The sequence below is a fragment of the Ambystoma mexicanum genome, chromosome 11 (genome assembly GCF_040938575.1).
Source record: "Ambystoma mexicanum isolate Mex_15411 chromosome 11, UKY_AmexF1_1, whole genome shotgun sequence".
Lineage (NCBI taxonomy): Eukaryota > Metazoa > Chordata > Amphibia > Caudata > Ambystomatidae > Ambystoma > Ambystoma mexicanum.
In genome coordinates, this window is record NC_090934.1 from 580,815,172 (window position 1) to 580,837,859 (window position 22,688).

Sequence of the window (22,688 nt, forward strand, 5' to 3'; positions counted from 1 at the left end):
ACCTCCTAAGAACCCAAGGAATGACTGGTATGATATGATATGGCATTTATAACGTGCCTATACACAAGTGTATCGGCAGGAACGCAGGAACGCATAATGGAGGGCGAAAGACCCACTCCACTCCACTAGAAAAGTATCCTCCAATACCCTCTCTGGGGAACTTCTTTCTAACAGAACTGTCTGCACATTGTGTTGATGACTATCGCAAACCGATACACTGTTGGGGTGCCCCAATGGGTCGAAGATCTCTGCTGCGACCTCTGGGCATAGCCCCCACTCATGGGATACCTGGCTCTCCTTGCTCAGAAGGTCTGCAAACCCATTCTCCACTTCTGCCAGATGTGCTGCAGAATCTGAGATGTTGTTCTCTAGTATCCAGAACCATAGTTGCATGGCCTCCCAGCACCGGAATAATGATATCACGCCTGCCTGCTTGTTGAGGTAATGCATGGTTACTGTGCTGTCCATTAAACCAGGACATGTTCCCACTGCAGAGCAGGCACAAAAGCCGTCAGCGCCAGTCTCACTGCTCGCAGCTCCAGCAGATTGATGTGGCAAAATTTCTCCTCTTGAGACCAATGGCCGCTGATCTCGAGTTGGCCCAATTGAGCCACCTAGCCGCCCCTCAGCAAGGTGTCCGTGACAACTTGCTCTTCCAGCCTCCCACCAACATGTTTGTTCTGTCGCTCCACCAGGTCAGGTCGTTCGTGACTGACCTGGACATGCACATGAGGTATCACTGTTAACTGCATTAAACAATAAAAGAGCCTTCTCTATGCATTAAAATCCCCAAAATAATGATGACCTTTGATAGCAATCATGCTGCATGCTCGCTTGTCCGTTAATCAGGTATATCCGATTCATGCGAGTGCTCTGCTTAAATGCAATATGCCCACCAAGAAGAACACAAATTACAGACAAGGAACACAGACTCTGATCGTTATGCTGCATGAAAAATGGAAAGAATGTTTTGACACTATTGGATGACCACCATGTGTGCTGCTAGTACGTATACTCACGCAATATGGCTACTCCCCTTTTGTAATAGCACAGGAGTAAGATCAGTGGAATGCAAGATTGCCTACAGCAAAACTAGTAGTTATAATTGATTAAACACCTTCAATATTACCTTTCTAGTTTTTGTTCGTCTCCCTAAGTGACAGGTGGTTTGCCCAGATGAGGGTCCATGTCTCACTCTACCACAGGGAATCAGTGACCGAATTGGGCGGGAGCGGCGCTCCTCTACTTTTTAAAATTAAGTTTGACTGTTTCTATACTTTTATTTAAAAAATAAACTGTTCTGGAATGGTTTCATTTTAAAATAAAAGTGTGGGAAGAAATTGAAACTTGTACTTTCAGTGCACTGCACTTAACGTTCCCTTAAACAGCAGGCGCATGTGTTTGGGGGTTTGTTTTGTGCGTGGGAGGGCGCGTGGTGTTGGGGATTGTGGGGAGCGGGGCCAGGCCAGTAGGGAGCATAGGTCCACTACTTCTTTTCGTACAGTTCGACCACTGCAGGGAATCAAGATGCAACTCACTGATAGAGCACAACAAAACAGTATATAGGAATAATATTGCTCACCAAAACATTGACTGTGGTGAAAATGTCATGTTTCCTTGCTCCCTGTTCCACTATCCGGCACTTCCTCAAGTATTTTATGTATGCAGTAATAAAATTGCAGCAAAAATGTCGCCTTTACAAAAAATTGCAACTAAAATGCAGGGGTTTCAGGGTGTCCCCCGCTACCATTAAATGGTATAATGGGTCTCAACCTTGCAGGGGTGTCCTCGCATCGTTTACATGGATGGGGGTGGCAAAACCACGGCCTTTTTGCCGTGGAATTTTGTATAAACTGCCATTTTTAAGGCAATTTTAACATATGGAACCGTATTCTAGGACTAGAGTTTGATTAATAAGCAAAGCCAGCCATACAATATGTGGGCAGTGCTTTGGAGGGGGGGGGGGCAGGAAAAAACATTGTCCGACTGGCAGTGTCCTGGTAGGGGGCAGATGAATTGAATACCCGACATAATGCTATGCTGGTGTCACATTTGGCCCAGGTTCAAATGTTGGACCACGCTCTGCAAATATGTTTAAGGCTTAAGGTAAAAAAGATCAAAAAGGCAGTGACAGGTGCCATCTCAGACGGGTGCCACTGCCAACACGTATTGTCATTTATATAATTACTTGCCATAGGGTCCATTTTATAAAGTATTGGCAAAGTCAACAGTTTTGGCTACTGCATAGACATTCCTTGAACCGTGCCGGTCGGCTCGGCCGGATATTCACTCCCATGGATCAGGGAGGCAGCCCATAGACCACAGGAGTTGCCATGCAAACGGCAAGTCTGGTGGCTTTGCCAATGCTTGGTATTTATGCAAACCCAATAGTGCGCTATCGTGGTACGAATCAAAAAGTAAGAAACAAAAAGGTTACAATGGTCCGCCCTATTAACACTGCACAACAATGTTGGGAAGCTAAGTAATTGTGGACCTAACATAAAACATGAGTGGTCTACGTAGTACACGCATGCAGGTCATGTATTGTGTGAATCTCACACAAGCAGTAAAACAGACCATGGTGAAAGCGTTGGTGCAACAGTGTGCTGGGCTGTGTATATTAAAAGACTGCACCCTTTTTCCTATTCAAATGCACTCAAATGGTCCACAGGCCACGGTGATATGCCTGGTTAGTTATATTTGAATTGTACACACCGTGCATGGACGTAGGCTATGCATTATGTACCACAGACAAGCAGGAAGCACTGCACGGTCTACACCTAAAGGTTGATTGTCGGCCATGTTAATGGGCAGATGATTCTCGCCCATTTCTAAAACAACTTAATTGTGCACACATGCCACCTTTGCAGGCCTTCCAGTGTGTGTGCGACATGCAGTTACAAAAGTAGGCACGTGCTTATTGGAGTTTAATTACGATTTGTCGCGAAATGTGTTTTCCTCGAAGATGCTTGAAACACAGCCCTGAGCCTTTAGCTACCTTTCAAGTTTTAGGGCATGGGGATGGAACACTTGAATGAACACCCAGTGACTGTGTATTCTCAAAGTGAGAAACAGTTTCCATTTTTGTACAACTTGTGTGATGCTATAGATGATGCAAGAATGTTTATGTTTATAATATATGTAGAGACATATATAATAGGTACTGCATTTGAGCCAAGTCAGTAGCCATTGCTGGAAGTTCACCTGCAGTTCTGAGCCAAACCAGCAAGGCTCCAGGAAATATACGTGTTACACTAACTTTGTAGCCTAACGTTTTGTTGATGTTGTGTTATTGAGTACAGTGACAAAGTATTGTTTTAGGAACATTTCACTTTAATCATCTTGTTCATTTCAGCAATTAAAATGCACCCATTCACAAAAAACTTTAAGTGAGTTAGATTGCATTGAAATTGATTGCTTTAATTGAATAATATGACAAAGACATCAGCTTCTGAGAAAATATATATATTTATATTATTTTAGAAACCCATCAGCAAAACACCTGATGTAAGTAATCTGTTCTTGAACATCATAGCCTAAGAGAAGCCATCACTAGAAGCCTCAAATTCAGAGCCCCATTCAATGTTCTCAGCATAGACACACAAGTTAAGAAGCAGATTTATTTATCTATTTGAATTTTTGTTTAGAGCTGTCCCTTCCCAGATGGTCTTGCAGCACCTTAGATGGTTCAAATATTGAAAAGGTGGGAGTTGATGAAAGAAGTTACAAAATGTTTTCAGGAAAGTATAAGAAGATTAGGATAGACACGTGGTAGCAGTGGAGGAGGGCAAGGTTATGTGTGGGCAAGCAGGCATGTTTTGAGGCTTTTTCTGAAAGTGGTGATGGAGGATGCAGTGCATATGTGCAGAGGAAGTGGGTTCCATGCCCTGCGTGTCCAGTGGGTAAATGCTTGTGTTTGTGTACATCGGAGTTTGCCGAGTGGAAGGTGTAGAAGATGTTGGCTGGCTTCTCTGGTGTTTAATTGATCCATGATAACATCTGCCAACTACTTTCTCCATCTTCCTTGATGCTAATTCCTCATAATGAAACAAGAAGCCAATTTAGCAGTTTTGGATTCCTAACATAGTACACACATTCCCTTTGCCTCTGTGTGCCTAACCACCAATTCATAGATCTTCAAATCTTCCAGAAGGCTGCATCCAGATTGCAGCTGCAAAGAATGCCCGAGTGTAAATGATTATTTATTTATTTATTGTATTTATTGGTAGTGCCCAGACCCAGAGGTATCAAAGTGCTAAGAAGGCAGTACATAGTGAGTTACAGTATGGTAGGATCAGTAAGGTTACATTTCTACATACATAGTCAATCATGATCATATGTGCACAGTGGGCTGTACGACTTACATGCATCTGTTAAATTGGGAAAATGTTTTCTTTCGGAAGAGTATAAGACTATCTTCATTCTGGATGTGCTGAGGGAGGGCGTTCCAAAGTGTGGGAGCGATGGTGGTAAAGCAGGCACCACCAGCTCTCTTCCTGGCACATCTGGGTATGTCCAAGGGAGATGAGGGGGAGGAGCGGAGATTGCGTGTGTTATGTTTCTTAGTGATACGGTTCATGAGGTAGGGAGGCAGTACTGTGTAGGCAATGGTGGGTGATAGTGAGAAGTTTAAAGTCAATACGAGCTTTGATGGGGAGCCAATGAGCATCCCGTCTGATGTGTGCATCGTGATCGGAGCGTTTCATGCCCCAGACAGCTCTGAGAGCATTATATTGGAGCATGAGTTTGGGTGAGAATGTTAGCAGCCACCATATTTCAGGGATTGAGATACCTTCAAGAGGCTCTGCCTCAAGCTCAAATGTATCTACACGAATACCTCCTAAAAAAACAGACATTATGCCTCATAGTGGCCCCTAGTGCTCCACCGACCAAAAATAAACCTCTTAGTTTGTAGAACATGGCCTAGCTCAAAAGGTGGACAACACTTCAAGGGCCGAAGTCCCAAACCCTGAAATATGGTCGCTGCTAACATTTTCACCCAAACTCACGCCTTTAGAAAGCATGTCAATGGACACCACTTCTGATTTTCATGCCACCAGCTCCTGTTTGAGAAAGCCTACACCCCAATCACTCATGTACATGTATGGTGCCTCTAAACAGTAAATCACGCACCATTGTTGACACGTGGAACATGTGCCCGTATTCTCTAAGTGCCTCATTAACAGAGCGTTTTTAATGGGATTTTCCCATTGTGAAACGCTTTTCTAATTCAGGCCCATGGTGTTTAAACATAAGATTTATTTTGCACCAGTACAATCTGCAATTAATTGGTTTATGTCACTTTGGGCTTCAACTGAAAAATGCAATCTAACTCAGGTCATGATTTAGTCACATTTAATTCATCTGAGTTGAAAATCTAATCTGATCTAATGTGGCTTTGTTTTCATTTGGTGGGAATGAGATTTAACATAACACCTTTTCGATGGAATATAGGAGTCTTTTGGGGATTGGGGATTTGAGCAGATGGTTTCTTGCAGAACAGGTATTGATTTTAGGGGTAATTTAAGATTTTGGTTATTGATTTCGGGAAATTGTTATCTAGGCTCTGTAAGTAGAAGAAAAAAGGGTAGATACGTATGCAGTGCGCGTATGTGTCAGAAAGAGAGAGGGTGTGAGACAGAGAGAGAGGGAGAAGAGTAGGGAGTTGAGGAAAGAAGCGAGAGGAGACAGAGGAGACAGAGGAGAGTGAGGAAAGGAAATGAGGGGAGGTAAGTGTGTGCTGTGAATGTAGATGTGAGAGAGAGGAGAGAAGGAAGGAGAAGAGATAAGAAAGAGAAGAGAGACGAGCCAGAAGAGGAAAGTAAATGGGAGGGGGCATAAGGGTGTGTGTGTGTGCGAATGACAGAAAGCGAGAATGAGAGAGAGGAGAGAAGGGAGAGATGAAAGAGGAGAAATAGAGAAGAAAGACAGAGGGAACAAGAGACAGAGGAAAGGGGAGGTAAAGGTGTGTGTTTGTGTTTGAGAGAAAGAGAGAGAAAAGAGAAGAGGTGAGGCGAGAGGTGAGACGAGAGAAAATAGAGAAAAGGGGAGAGAGCGAGAGAAGTCAGAGGAGAGAAGAGACATAGGAAAGGAAAGGAGTAGAGGTAAGTGTGTGTGGGATAGAGAGAGGGAGACAGAAAAAGACCGAAAGACAACAGTAGAACGGTAGAAAGGCGAGAAGTGCAGAGAGGAGAGAGATGAGTGGAAGATTAATCAGGGAGCGTGAAGAGGACAACGAGGAGACAGAGGAGAGAGAGGAGAGATGTGAAAGAGAAGGATAGTGGAGAAGAAAGGGAAGGGCAGAGGGAAGGAGAGGGCAGAGGAATGTAAAGAGGAGAGGGGAGGACAGAAGCGGAAGGAGAGGGACATAATAAGAGAAGGCTAGATTTACAAGAATGTGCTAAAAAAAAAGTATACTCCACAATTTAGTATATAGTGAGAAATCCATGTTAGTGTACTTACGAGGGTTAGTACACTATTGGGTAAGTAAAATGTTGACATCTTCTCACAGGTTAATTCCTGCAATGACCTAATAAATACTCAGTAACAGTATATTGGGGCTGGTTTTCAAATCGTTTTTGAATGGGGGTTTCCCATAGGAAAACGCTTTTGTAAACCAGGCCCAGTACCTTTAAGGATGAATAAAAAAACGGCGGATCTAAAACAAAAGGCATGTTTTGTTCATAGGTTATTCTAAACATTGACCCAGACATCCCTGTGCGGGAAAGACAAAGGGCTTTTCTTTGGGATCCTGGGACCCAGCTTTACATCTCACAAAGAACACATTAGATAGTGTCTAGAAAGGTTGATTTTAAATATGTTAAGTTTAAATGAAAGTGCATTAAATGTATTTTTACGAACAGTATTTATCCAGTGGCGACTCAAACACATTGATATATCTGCACTGCAGCCCCTCTCCCCCTGCCTCTTCATATCTACACTCCAGCCCCTCTCCCCCCTGCCTCTTCATATCTACACTCCAGCCCCTCTCCCCTCTGCCTCTTCATATCTACACTCCAGCCCCTGTCCCTCCTGCCTCTTCATATCTACACTCCAGCCCCTCTCCTTCTGCCTCTTCATATCTACACTCCAGCCCCTCTCCCTCTGCCTCTTCATAACAACACTCCAGCCCCTCTCCCTCTGCCTCTTCATATCTACACTCCAGCCCCTCTCCCCTGCCTCTTCATAGCTACACTCCAGCCCCTCTCCCTCTGCCTCTTCATATCTACACTCCAGCCCCTCCCCCCTGCCTCTTCATATCTACACTCCAGCCCCTCTCCCCCTGCCTCTTCATATCTACACTCCAGCCCCTCTCCCCCTGCCTCTTCATATCTACACTCCAGCCCCTCTCCCCCTGCCTCTTCATATCTGCACTGCAGCCCCTCTCCCCCTGCCTCTTCATATCTACACTCCAGCCCCTCTCCCCTCTGCCTCTTCATATCTACACTCCAGCCCCTGTCCCTCCTGCCTCTTCATATCTACACTCCAGCCCCTCTCCTTCTGCCTCTTCATATCTACACTCCAGCCCCTCTCCCTCTGCCTCTTCATAACAACACTCCAGCCCCTCTCCCTCTGCCTCTTCATATCTACACTCCAGCCCCTCTCCCCTGCCTCTTCATAGCTAAACTCCAGCCCCTCTCCCTCTGCCTCTTCATATCTACACTCCAGCCCCTCCCCCCTGCCTCTTCATATCTACACTCCAGCCCCTCTCCCCCTGCCTCTTCATATCTACACTCCAGCCCCTCTCCCCCTGCCTCTTCATATCTACACTCCAGCCCCTCTCCCCCTGCCTCTTCATATCTACACTCCAGCCCCTCTCCCTCTTCATATTTACACTCCAGCCCCTCTCCCTCTGCCTCTTCATATTTACACTCCAGCCCCTCTCCCTCTGCCTCTTCATATCTACACTCCAGCCCCTCTCCCACTGCCTCTTCATAGCTACACTCCAGCCCCTCTCCCTCTGCCTCTTCATATCTACACTCCAGCCCCTCTCCCCCTGCCTCTTCATATCTACACTCCAGCCCCTCTCCCCCTGCCTCTTCATATCTACACTCCAGCCCCTCTCCCCCCTGCCTCTTCATATCTACACTCCAGCCCCTCTCCCTCTGCCTCTTCATATCTACACTCCAGCCCCTCTCCCCCCTGCCTCTTCATATCTACACTCCAGCCCCTCTCCCCGTCTCTTCCTGTCATAGTTCAGTGCCCTATTTCAAAACCTACAAGTGAAATATACTGAAAAAAAAGTTGTTACAGGAACAACTTTAGATTAAAATTGTAAAGATGCAACAAAATATTAACTTGCCAACCCTGCTTTCATTCGTGACATGCAACTCAGCAGTGAGCGTGCCATTAATTACAGAACACAGTTACATGGAACATGCTGCTGTATAGTGCATGTTGTACAGTTGATAATATTAGCCATGTAACACAGCACGTGCTGCTACAGAAAAAGTGCGTTAGCACAAGTTCAATTAAAACTAGGGCAATCATTGCTCCAGTGCAAAAAACATATTCCTTGAATTAATCAAGGCAAACTGCTGTTTATAGTGAAATCAGGGTTCGACGTTGTGTTGCACTGCAGTGTCTTGCTTCCCAAACAAGCGTGTTGCCCCTGAGTTATACTTCCTACCTCAGCTTCCTCGTTGTTAGGACTAGGGCAAATTTTGCCCTAGTGCAAAAATGGATTGAACGAATATGTTTTTTTTTACGCTTGTACTAATCACACCAGCATTGTTGCCGAGTTTCTGTAACATGGCCCAGCATTGATATTGATATTTTATTTTATTTATTATTTTTTTATTTGTTACACGCCCAGACCCTCGGGTGTCACAGCGTGGTTATAAGACAGCTTAGAAATTAATAAGAAACATCATTACAAATAGTTACATTACATGAATAGTGGACAGTTGGTGCAAAGATACAATTTCCAGATATTCACAACAGTATACAGTGGAACGGAATCCTGTCTATAGGTACTAGTATTGGTTAAATAACCAGGTTTTTAGCAGTTTCTTATAAACCGTGAATGATGGTTCTTTTTTGATATTAATGGGTTATCTCTATCGCGCTCATACAAAGCCTGCGTGGTACAGTCAGTGTAAGCAGTGTGGGCATTGAGTTGAGAGAGCCCGGTGGGTCTCTGGCCTGACCCTCCTCTGGGCCAACCAAAAGCCCCAGCTTTCTGCACCCAATCTGATTTGTTTTTTTAAAGCCTTGCTCCTGACAGCTGGCAGCACGTATAGGAGCCAGGTGCCTGACTTCCTGTCCAGGCCGCCTGTCTTCATGCTGCCAACCCCTACACCCCCTTCTCTCCCGTATGCCGGTCAGATAGCACAGCGAGCTAAGCTCTCGCCCCTGATATTTGTGTGCAGCCTGCTGCGACAGGTTCGAATCCCGGCAGGGTCAACTCATCCTTTCATCCTTCTGAGATCGATAAAACGAGGACCACTCTGGGGGATAATAATGTCTTCTGTTATTTGAGCTCGATGGGACCTATGGGTGCGAAACACTATATAAAATATTATGCTTATGCTGTCACCCCAATGCACAAGCATCCCCTTGTTCTCTGGCCCAGCCTCCCACCCCATAAAAAAAATCACATTACTATCCCTATCCTATACTCCAGTGCCACAATGCCCTTCCATTTGACCTCACCTGTCATAATGAAGTCACCTACTATTAATGTACCTGTACCTAAGAGACCACCCTGATCACATGTTACCACTTCCTACAAATCTCATGTAACAGCGCCTCAATGCCTCTGGGCTGTAAGTGCGCTATGCCAATGCAAACAAATAAATACATAAATAAATTGTCCCAAAGAGAAAACTCTCTGGACTGCAGGACTGGCAGTGCCCCTACCAACCTCCTCTCCAAGCACAACCATCTCTCCCACCCCCGCCCATCCACCAGACAAGTTTGGCTTGGCCTGTGCTAGGCTCGTAGAACCAGGACAGATACTCAGGCTCGGTCCTGGCCCGGCCCACCCCTGGCTCTCCCACCCTGGCTCTCCCGGCTGTGTGTGCAGCACAGTCTACGTGTAGATCCTGGCACTAAACGTCCCTATGATATCATGTCAGACAAGGCGAGGGCATGGATTAACGTGGCCATGAAACTTTTGATATGGCTTGCAACAATTTTGGGTCTGTGAGTTCTTACCTCAAGTGAACTTAACACCATTCCCCCTGAATCAGAGACAAAAATTGTATGTATGTGTAAAATCAAGAACATAGATCCAGAAGGCCCTTGGAGTCTATAGGGGTTTTAAAAGGCACTTTTTTGGACTCGTGATAAATGGCCTTTGGGTTATGACTCTGGGGGGCTAGTAAATACACTAGTATATTCATGAAGACGTTGCAAAGGGGGAACAGTGACTGACTGCTAGAAAAAGAAAGTAACACTAGTGTAAGTCAGGTACCTTCTTTGTGAATGGAGTGCTCTCTCGCCAAGAGTAAAGCAGAGTTACTTCCTTGCAAGGTCTTTGAGAATCGGTCCCTGGATATTTAAAAGTCTGGGTGTCTGGAGTCATGACATGCGATTATAATTACTCATGATATTGGGCCTTTTGTTTAGGGCACTGTGTTTTTAGTCCTACATGGTCCTTTGGGAAAGTCACAGGCTTTGGTGAAATGATGTGAGGTGTATTGGTTACGGAACAGTGTTTGGAGGCATTATATGACATCAATGGTGGCACAGTGTTTGGAGTCATTATTTGACATCATTGGCGTGTGATGCTGTGGTGAACGTTTTGCATACGGAGTTTGGGTCTTCTGGTGCAGGTAATTAGTGTTAGTCAAGGCAGGATTCGTGTCTAGTAGGCTTGGCATCAGCAGTGGGGCTTTTGGGGTTCATTTCAGCTCGTGTGTTCATCTTGATCTTGAGACACTTGGTTTAGGGTTAGAGTTCAGGTCTTTGTGATTTTAGGTTCTCAGTTTGGAGCTTGCGTCTGATAGGCTAAGTGTCAGTTTACTTACTGCTGATTCAAAAAATGCTATCTGGGAAAGCAGTTGCTTTTTGCAGCAAGGGAATGTTCCTATTTAATGTGTTATTAGAATAATATTACTCCAATCAGCAACATAATGGTAACATCATCCATGGCAAATGTTGAAGCACACGTGATACGAAGTTAACAGAATTACATATCTGCCCATTATATATTGCATGTCTTATCACTGCTGTGTTTGATTGTGAATATGAATAACTCTTCTACGATATCAGTACCCTTTTTTTTTTTTTACTGATGTGCGCTTTAATGACCCCCTTCCTTGTGCTTTTCTTTGTAGGCATACTGGAGATAACGGCAGTGGATGTTGGCATTGTCGCCATTAAAGGCTTGTTCTCTGGCCGATATCTGGCGATGAACAAGAAGGGGAGACTCTATGCTTCAGTAAGTTCTATTCGCTGCAAAGAGAACTGTTTTTTGTTTGGGTTATGATATGATATTATCGGTAATTTATAACGCGCTTAATACCCAGAGGTTTCTAAGCATGGACCCAGGGATTGAACCTGTGTTGCTCCGTGTCATCTTGCTTACAAGGTGAGCACGTTGCCGCTGAGCTATCCTCCTGAGACAATACCAATGAGTAGATCATGGATCACTTCCAGGAATCTGCAGAAACTCTCCCCAGAGGCATTGGAACTGTAAATCGCTCCCCCGAATAGGGAGGTAGTAAACTTAGTCCTTACTACTGAGGTAGCGAATGCATACCAGCATCTGACTTTCTCCAAAGCCGTTAATAGAATTGGCCATTGAAAACAAGATCATTGCCATGTAAAAAAAGGTGCAAATTGACAAGGGGGGGTCCTGGGAGTCTCTCTGCCAGACATTAGTCCTGGTTACGAGAGACTTACCCAGAGTCTTTAGCTCACTATCTTTCACAGAGAAGAAATATCCCAAACATATCAGTCATTGTCTTGCCCTGGGGCAGTCCAGCACCGAAATGCTAGGCAATTCTCCTCTGAACAAGAGTACCAACAGCATCCCCAGACACGTGTTTCGGTCTGGTTGGACCTCATCAGTAGGGAGGAGCTGTGCCTCTCTAAGAATAGTGAGCAAGGGGTCCACGTCTGGATTCCCCTAGTAACTTAGGGTGAGACCCAAAGTTACTTAAATATGCAAATTGACAAGGGGGTCCTGGGAGTCTCTCTGCCAGACATTAGTCCTGGTTACGAAAGACTTACCCAGAGTCTTTAGCTCACTATCTTTCACTTTCACAGAGAAGAAATATCCCAAACATATCAGTCATATCAATCTCCAAAGCCGTTAATAGATTTGCCCCGTTGAAAACGAGATTATTGCCATGTAAAAAAAGATGAACATGTCGTACTCACCTGAATTACACAGGCTAAACGTTGATAAGAGGAAATGTTTTAAGACCTGGAAACCTAGTGGATCATGTGAAGACAAGGAGGCATATATGAGTGTACAGCGAAGCTGTATAAATTGGCTATCATTGAAGCTAAAAAAAGTCACGTATGACACTAGACTATCTAATGCAGAGCAGGACTCTCATGAGCTTTCCAAGATCTTGAGGGAGTTACAGAATCCCTATCCGAAAGAACTGGAGGGTCCCATTATAGATGGTGCGTGGTGCATTACAATTCAAGAGGCAATGTTTAACAAACTTTATAAAATCAAGGAAAGTATTAAGACCAAGAGCAGATCATTGAGTTTGTTGGAGGGGATTGAAAGCATAGGAAACAACATTGAAGAGACTGCTCAGATGGATATAGGCAAAGAATGTAGTTTTAAAACTGAAACAGAAATAGAGAGACAAACATCGTCATGAAGCTTAAACCTACTAGCTGTAAAATCGATGTTTGTCATGAAGCTTAAACCTACTAGCTGTAAAGGCGATGTTTGGCCGGCAATTAAATTTAAGGCCTGCCTTCCATCCTTAATAGGGCCCATAACTAAATGTATTTATTTATTTATTTATTGCATTTATATAGCGCACAGGCAGCCCAAGGGCATCGCGACACTGTTACAAGAAGGTTTACTTAGTTACATGAAAAACATCAGAGGGGAAGGAAAAACAAGGGAGGCAAAAGATACAGCGTGACTGTTGTTTGTGGTTACAGTGAACCCGCTAGCAGTGAGTTAACATAAAAGTAAATGAACAATGATGTCACATAGTAAGGAAGGATGATACAGCAGGGCAGGATATGGAGGGAGTCTGTGAAGGTGGGACTAGGGCCTGACAAATGGTGTAGCGGGAGTGGTTTAATTAAAGAGAATGGTTTTCAGTGTTTTCCAAAAGGACATATGTAAAGTCTCAGTTCTGAGGGAGTTGGGTTAGGCATTCCATTGTTTGTGAGCAATGTGAGGCAAGTTGGCGCTTCCTACTTTGGCCCTTTTTATTGTGGGAATGTCAGCTGGTTGGTGTGATGCGCTCTCTTGTGTGTGGATGAGGTAGCTCTGAACATTTTTGCAGACAGGTAACGTGGGACTGTGAGAGCCAAGCACTTATATGTTATGGCTAGCATCTTGAAGGTAATCCTTTCTTTGACAGGGAACCAAAGAGCCCCGCGCCGGGCCAGTGAAATGTGGTTTCTTTTAGGGATGTTTAATGTGGCTCTGAGAGCATTATTTTGAATCACTTGAAGTTTATTTGTCAATCAATCCTTCAATGAGAGTTATGTGCCTGTTGGATTGAAGAATGTGTGGATTATGACACTTCTAAAAAAAGCAGGGCTTGACCCATTGGCCCCAGCAAACTATAGACATATTACAACACACCTTTCCTGCCTAAAATACTCGATCGTGTGGTGAGCAGATTCGAGATCATCTGGTTAACAAGGACATCTTGAACAAATGGCAGTCTGAGTTCAGGCAGGGTTATGGCACAGAGACAGCCCTGTTGGACCTGAAGTCGACCATGCTACAATCGATGGACATGGGGCAAATAGTTCGCCTCATGCTACAAGATCTGTTGACCACTTTCGATCTGGTGGATCACTCTCTACTGATCGAAAGACTGCAGAAGGTAGCATATTTTTCTAATAGCACAGCAGCTTGCGTGAAGTCCTTTTTGGAAAACAGACTGGTAAGGGTAGGTAGTAGCAGTGCAGAGGCAACCCCTGAACAAATTCAGTATAGGGTTCCACAGGGTGCGTGCCTTTCCCCATATTTATGTAGTATCTTCACTGTACCACTCGCTCGAGAATAACGGAATATGATATACAAATTATGTGGATGACACACAATGCGTAATTACCTTATCTGGGTTATATGAAGAGGATGTAAATAACATCAATGAAGTGTATGGGATGATTCAGGCATGGATGGTAAAAAACGGCCTGGCACTAAATGATGAGAAGGCAGAGTTGATGGTGGTAGGCTCTGGATACACAAGCTAGATCCAGATTACCAACACTTACTAGTGGCAGGATGTAGGATCGTGACTCAACAGAAGGTGGAGACACTGGGTGTAAACCTGGAACAAGCATTGAACATGCAAGCACAGGTGAATAGCCTTGTATCTGCATCTGCTTATCAAATCAAGCTACTGTGCCAGATGTGACTGCACCTTTCGAAAAGAAACGTTGTGTTACAAAGGCCAGGACCATCATTGCACACACATTACTTATTGTAGTAGCCCTGTGATAGGAATCCGCATAGGGTATTGTGCTAGGCTACAGGTAATCCAAAATAGTGCAGTGCGAGCAGTGGAAGGATTGATAAAATAAACCCACATATCGCAGGCTAGAAGAGACCTGCACTGGCTTCCTATTGAAACCAGAATATCTCACCGCCTGTTGACTATAACGCACAAGTGCCTGGCAGGGATAAGCCCTGAATATCTGGTGGAAACTCTGAGGAGAAAGCCTGTGGTGAGATCTTCGTGATCCAATGATATCAATCTACTGGTGGTCTCAAGGTCTAAATTGACTATGGTCAGTAAAAGTGCCTTTTTGCAGCTGCGCCTAAGGCATGGAACTTAATCTCGCTGTACCTCATAGGGCTGAGTCATGGGAAATGTTTAAGAAGTTACAAACGTATTTGATTAGGTAGTGCATCCGAAATTATGACTGAATACTTTGCTGGCTCATTTCTCTGATTTGTTTTGGGTGTGTTCTGTTGTGTTTTAACATCTGCCTTTGAGTAGAGCACATGTATGCATCCGGGCCCTTGGTGCGCGGTATAAATAAATTAACATAACATAACTAATGTTACATTGCACAGACCCCTTGTCAATACTGGTCATTAAGAGCCTTCCCATATTGCATGTAGATATCGGCAATAATACTGCTTAAATAATTAACATATATGTAAAAATATCTTTTAGCACTATCAAGCTAAAACTCTTAAGTGGTGAGTGCTGTCATTTCAAATGTAAGGCTGATTTCAATGAAGGCATTTGCTGTTAAAGTATGTATCCATTAAGTAACTAAATACATTAATTCTTGTCAATGCACACGGAATGTCAACAACCTTATATATATATATAATTTCATCCACAAAATGTAAGACATGACTTCAAAGATAGCTTTGGAATTTGACTTATCCGTTACCCTCTACTATTTCACCATGGGACTTTAAAGATTGGTCAAAGCTTTTTGGCAATATCACCAACTTTCTTTCCACAGTAATTAAATCATCCCAAAATCTTGCTCTCACAGTTTGCTATTTCATGAACGTCCCATGTGCTTCTTTAAATTGTAATGACAAAAATATTATGAATTTATTTATTTATCTTCAGTTGTGTTCATTGTAGCAACATTTTCCTATTAAATTGCCTCTGAATGCAATTCCTCTGAATGCAATTAACCCTGTGGCTTGATCCCCTTCTCTGCCATCCTGATTTTTAGTGTTTGTGCATCTCTTTTGCCATCCCTTAAGATTAATACATTGCTGTCTAATTGGGGCAGCCATCTTTGACTAGTGCATTCATCTTCTGCTGCTATTGATAATGGCAGGTCTAATGCTCTATGCATGTGTGTGGGTGTGTGTGTGTGTAAGTGTGTATTTCATTTGATTTGATTTGATTTTATTTATAAAGCGCAAAAAACCAGGCCAAGGGGCAACCGGGCGCATACTCTTAAACGTGTTACAAAAGCAGTAGTTACAGAAGTTACAAAAATATACAGCATATATATATGTACATAATCTTAAACATGTTACAAAAAGCAGTAGTTACAGTGAGTTACAAAAATATACAGCATATATACATGTACCGAAGGGTACCATTAACAGCGTATAATACACAGACAGAGCAGAGAGAAAATGTATATTCAGTCCTGTACCCCACATGGAGTCTGGACTGTGTCAAGGTCTCATGAGTCTTGGGAGAGCAGCCATGTTTTAGAATTGTTCTTGAAGGAGTGGAATGATGGTTCAATTCTGATAGGTGTGGGCAAGGAGTTCCAGAGTTTGGAGGCCAGGACGGGGAAGCTCACCCCATCAGCTTTCTGGAGTTTGCATCTAGGCACGATAAGGCTGTGAGTTTGGGCTGCTCTGGTAGGTCGAGTGGAGGTGTGGCGTGAGACGCTAGCGGACAGGTAAGGTGGGGCGTTGTTGCCCAGACATTTGTGAGTCAAAGCTAGGGTTTTCAGGACAATTCTCTGTCTTACCGGGAGCCAGCGTAAGTCCAATCTGACGGAGGAGATATGAGAGCATCTCGGGATGTTTAAGGCTGCCCTTAAGGCATTATTTTGTACAATTTGCAATTTATTAAGGTTAGACTGACTGGTCCCTAGGTAGAGAGCACTACAGTAATCAATTTTGGCCATAACAAGAGTTCTGGCGAGTGTGATACAGTTGGTGGAATTTAGGAAGGGTTTACAGGCAGTGATAAGTTTGCAGGTATGGGCCGAAGCTGACCTAACTGCATTTATTTGTCTGTTCAGAGAAAGTGAGGAGTCAAGATAGACCCCTAGCATCTTAGTATCTTTGGAGACTTTAATGTCATTGCCGTCAATAATGAAGGACTTGTAGGTTTGGTCTAGTTTGTTGAGCCGATGATTTGATCCTAAAAGTAAGAGCTCAGTCTTATCATCGTTAAGGCAAAGTTCGTGCTGTGCCATCCAGGCCTGGATGACCGAGTAAACATCGTTAAGGGCTTTGGTGTCAGCTGTGTAGTCTCCTGTGATAGGGATGAGTATCTGGGTGTCATCCGCGTAGTTAGTGTAGGAGACACCCAGATAGTCAAGCACATCGAAGAGGGGCTTGGTGAATACGTTATACAACGTAGGGGATACACACGAGCCTTGAGGAATGCCACAGTGAATAGGGGAGGGATCCGCTGATGCCAGCGGTGAGAAGACCCTCATGGATCTATTGCTCAGGAATGAGTGGATCCAGGAATTGGCAGAGTCGGAGAAGTGAAATTCACACATGTTTGTGTGAATTACAGAATCAAATTAATACATTACTGTATCCCCACACACCACCCATTTGCTAACTCCATAGCGACGCATGGATAAATGCAATATTCTAGTTAAGTGGTGCTGCTTTTTCTTCATAAGTACAGTTCACATAAAGTTATAATCTCTCCAGAATATAACAAAATATATAAAGATAATTGAAATAGGAAATGTGTTAGCTATGGTATGATTTTGCCAGAGTTAGTTTCCAAAATATTGAATTACATTGTGAAAATACAGACTTCTAATAATCTCATGAAGATGGAGGCTGTGGGTCATACACCTTCCGAGCCTGTGCCCCTGGCATGTTTGGTAGCCTTCTTGGATTGTGTAGGTCTGAATATCTATTGTTTATTGTTTGATCATGGACCCTTTTTTTGTGGGAATAGAACAGGGTTCTGCTGCATGAGATATCAGAGGGCAATGGCAGATTTTGTCTGAGAACTCAATATTTCCCTCAGACTGTAAAAACTACAATATGATTTTTGAGGAGAACATATAATTTCACACTTATGTGTGGATAAAATATAAAAATGCATGAGCAGTAATATGTTACATTCGTATATTACATAGTGTGAAACAGTAGGCTGTTTCATTTGCTCCTTACCAGTCACATGGCTTCTGTCAAACAATGAATTGCAACCGGAATTGAAAATGTGATTGCCCCAACTTGTCCCTTACCATAAATGTGTCGTTGCATTTCATGGACTAGTTTCAAGAAACAGAGCAAGTATGTGGTCAGACTTTGGGCCAAGGCCTATACTAATTCTGTTTGCCTTATGAGTCATTTTAACAAAGCCATTGTTAAGAAAACACCTTGTTATGTCTGGTCGCCTGCCTATACTTAGCTGTCTTGAAAGCCAAGCGGCCAGCTTTGAATTGCTTTGTTAGAGAGACCAGCATTTAATTCTGCCAAAGAGCTGGACAAATCGCAGAGAAGGTGTTTTTGTCATGTAGCCTGTCGTAGACGGATAATTGTATGTACAGTCTATATACGAGACACAGTTTATCCAAAGTCAGGACATTTGCAGTCGTTCAATGTGGGAAGTATTGTGTACGCGCATCACCTGTACGGCTTTGATTGTGAATCCACACTGATGTTCCTTATGTTCTTTCCCCTCCAGGAGTCCTACAATGCAGAATGTGAGTTTGTGGAGAGAATTCATGAACTGGGCTACAACACGTACGCCTCCCGGATATACCGGACAGTGCCTACCGGAGCTGGGACTAAACGCAAAGCCAGTGCAGAGAGACTCTGGTATGTTTCCATCAATGGCAAAGGTCGACCGCGGCGAGGCTTCAAAACCCGCAGGACACAGAAATCCTCCCTCTTCCTCCCCAGAGTATTGGACAATAAGGACCATGACATGGTCCGGCTATTCCACACAAATGCTCCATACAGAGAGAGCATCGTAAAGCCTCCCAACAGGAATGAGAGGAAGAAGAGGGGTCACTGAACTGACAAGGTGGTAAAAAATTAAAAGTTAAAAGTGCCCTTAACTTTGATGTGGAACCTGCATGGACAACTCTGAAATTGGAAGTGATTACATCAATATCACTGTGACATGATGGCCATGCTACGACACCTGTTTACCTATGAATGTTTTGGAAAGATGTGATCCATAACACATATACCCTGGAAGAAGGTCTTTATATTCCAAGGTGTCCTTTCACCATTCTATCATCTACGACATTGATCCTGTCTCCGCCTGCTTAGGGTCTCCTTGTCCATAGTAGGATCCTTGGTGGATCTGGCGCCTATATGTCTTGTGAAACAATCAAATGGACACGTGTTTCATAAGAACATAGCACTTTCACAATCCACACTTTTGATCAACAGCAGAGAAATTATTGAGGAAGCCCAGTAACGCCCTCTGAGCCACTGTTGACTGGGGCAGCTACAGAAGAAGGTCAATTTGCAAGTTAGAAGAACTTTAAGACATCCGAAAGTGACTATATGAAGCTACAGCTTTCTGGGGACATCCCTGGGAGCAGTTCAGTTTGTACCCTATATGTATTTATTATTTTGTACTGTTCTTTTGATAACTTCAACCACTGTATCAAATCAGCTCTGCCCGTGAAGTTATGACAAACTGAAATAAAAAGGATTAGTTTAAGTCAGACGTTCTGTCAGTTACCTAATGTGCTAGAATTGTTAATTAAAGTTCAAAGACTTTCCATATTGTCTTGATGTGTTATTTAAATACATGCCTGTAAATAATAGACAGAATTTTATATTCATTTAAAAAAACATAGATTTTAACGTCCACACCAAATAATGAATTAAGTCAATATTAACGTATGGGCCATTGGTATGTGGCCGCAAATATACTGTATGAAAATATGCATTTACGTAAAATGGAGGAAGAGAATCAAAACATGGGACTCGCTTGCTAATTTCATCCCCTCGCCCCCAAAGGGAATGTACAGATGCTGTCCATTTAAATGCTTTCAAAAAAGCCCATGTTATCTTTCAGAGATTATTAGGATACTGTGCTGTAGCTTGAAAGATACTACTACAAATATGAATTAACATGCTAACAGCATCCTCTTTGCAAGTTTGCATATTGTTTTAGTTTTCTTTTTAAACTATGCTTTTGGTCTGGCTAAAATGGGATTCCTCTGATACAGTAAAATTATTTATTGGATGCCAAGAGACCAACGAATGCAAAAACAGATGTGAAAGAGCTATGATCACTGGCAATAATTGTTTTCAAATGTGACTATAAATGTAGCTATGAGCACTGAATAAGCACACACTTTGGGCTTGATTGACAAAGGCTTTTCCAATGGGATTTTCTCATTGAAAATGGCATTTTTAAATCAGGCCCTTTTTGTTTTTTGGACTTTTGGGTAGGTTAGTCGTGCTAATTTTTTTTTTTTAATTCCCTTTTGTTAAATTCAGGGGAGTTGCTAGGTCTGGAAAAGACCCGGGGCTAAGCTGATGTCAGAACTGTTGGGACTGGGGGCTAGCTAGTCTTTTGGCTGTAGCTCCTGAGATTCTATCCGGGGCTACAACCAAAAGATCAGGGGCTATAGCCCCCTTAGCCCTCCCCCCAGCAACGCCCCTGGTTAAATTCAGATATCACAGTCATGCCATTATATTATCTAGAAACAATGGGCACCAGGGATACTTTGCAAGTGGCAGCAAAACAGCTCTGGAGTAAAAAAGAAAAGAAAATATTCTAGCTCTTTGAAGAGCATAAGTACTAACCTTTTACCAGTCAAAAAGACGGACATTTTTAGGAACTGAACTGATTTGAGAAATAATTGAAGGACAACAGACTTAGATCAAAAGAGGCCAGAAGCAGACAGTTATATTGTATGGCTTTTCAGGACGTTGCCACAGTGCTAACATTGACCTGAGCCTGCCTGCCTGTCTGCTCAGTATTGTGCCAATTTACCTGCCAATCTAAACACAGTGTGCTACATACATTTATTACATGTGAACAGGGAACTGAAATGAAGACATTTGAGATATTGCATTAAATTTCATAACCTTAAATTTTGATTTCATGATTGGCTTTTTATGAGTAAATCAGATTGGCTGGTGTGTAAACTGGAAGGGTAGTGCGAGGAAGATTTGGTTAATGAATCCCACTGTACCTTTGATGCCATGCTTTCATTATGGTTATTAACAGACCATGCATATTCATAGTTTTTTGTCTGGATCCTTATAGATAACCATGGCTTGCCATAATGTTTGCAATGATTTTTCTGAGGCAAATACCCATCCTTGACTCTGAAGATAAGAAACTGCACCCCACTGAGACACATGGTCGTGCCACGTGTCCATCACTCCAGAAAAGGAGGACTGGGTTTGTAGCCCCCAAACGTTCCTTGCAGCAGCCTTATCAATACAGGAAAAATATAGGTTGTTCGTTTTTATGGCATACTCTGCAATGGTAATATGCATTGTCTGCCCAGAAAAGTAACGACGTTTCGGAGTTAAGCTGCCAGCGACCTTAACACAGCACCCTTACCTTACTGGTGACGTCACACATGACAGTTTTGATGGTTGTTTTAGAGGGGCGTCTTCTCCACTGCACTGGACAGCACCCGCTAGCATATTCTCATGTGTATATATACTCGTAACAATATATATAGACAGTGAACTCAACTATGCAACAAATTAGAATACTGAAAATAAATCAGTCAAATAACTAATTTGAGTAATGAAGAAAACAAAAAATCATCGCATATTAAATTAAACAGTCATGAAATAGATCAAAACAGAAAGGAACACCTTCCGGGCCAGGTGGAGTGAGTATTAAATGTTTAAGTAGGCCGATTGGAACAGTGCCTAGAGGTACAATTGGGCTTCCCTCCACGTTAAAAGCGCTCCACCCCCCTTAATATTAAATCCATACCCAATAAAAACTCTTGTTTAAATACATACATATGTTTGGATCGAATTTCCTTCATTTAGTAAAAACAAGTAAATTAAGACACGCAGGGCCTGATTTCAAAATGGGTTTTCAATGGTATAATGCCGTTGTAAAACACTTTTGTAAATCAGACCCTTGGTTACTTTTACTTGCTTCATATATGGTGTCTTTAATGTTACAGGTTACATCACTTACAATGCAAGATTCGTTATGTTTATGTATTTATTTGTAATAAATAATTTGCAGTCCGGGCAATATTCCCGAGATATTTTAAAATGGAGCTAAGTGGCACACACCTCAGAATATTGCTGTGCTGAGAACATATTTCATCACCTAAGTCATGCAGAAAGGTAAATGCACTGTCTTCAATAAAAAAAAGAACTCGAGTTTGAGGGTGTGCATTTTTCCAAAATGTTTTACATTAAACAGCAAACATATTATGAAGGAGAATGGTCTGATGATGCAATAACGTCCACTACATTTTGCCTGAACACATCACACCCGCTATGGGATGCCTTCCAAGTAGGAACTTTGCAACCCCAGCATTCCATGCTACAGAAAGTATATTTCTTTAACCATTTGTCTGCCCCTCAATGTCAACTGATCTCCCGTTTCCAGTTGTTTAATTATAAATAAAACACATTTTTCAGTCACTAAGATTCTGTGAATTCCTATCGTAGATCTGGACTGCGCATTACATGATTCATGACTGGCAATGGTGTGCTTGGATGTTGAAGATGTTGGTTTCTTTTCATTTTTTATTTATTTTGAGACATTCGTTCTAGTTCTCCCTGTCAGCACTTCAACAACATTATTTTGTTGGTTTTGAATAAATGACTTAATTCCCTTGTCAAAAAATGTAAATGTGTGTTTTGTAATATATATATATTCTGTGCCATTTGGTGCTGTCTCAGTTCCATTTCGACACTCACCCCT

At 42.9% G+C, this 22,688-nt stretch overlaps 1 protein-coding gene across 1 annotated transcript in view; it reads left to right on the plus strand.

Annotated features, from left to right (window-relative positions):
• The window catches only part of FGF3 (fibroblast growth factor 3), a 42,824-nt gene extending 20,686 nt beyond the window's left edge, over positions 1-22,138 (plus strand). The window contains exons 2-3 of the mRNA XM_069623445.1: positions 11,283-11,386; positions 18,489-22,138. Coding sequence (XP_069479546.1) covers positions 11,283-11,386; positions 18,489-18,821 — 437 coding nt within the window. The 3' untranslated portion in view covers positions 18,822-22,138. The remainder of the gene's footprint in view (positions 1-11,282; positions 11,387-18,488) is intronic.
• The last annotated feature ends 550 nt before the right edge of the window (positions 22,139-22,688 follow it).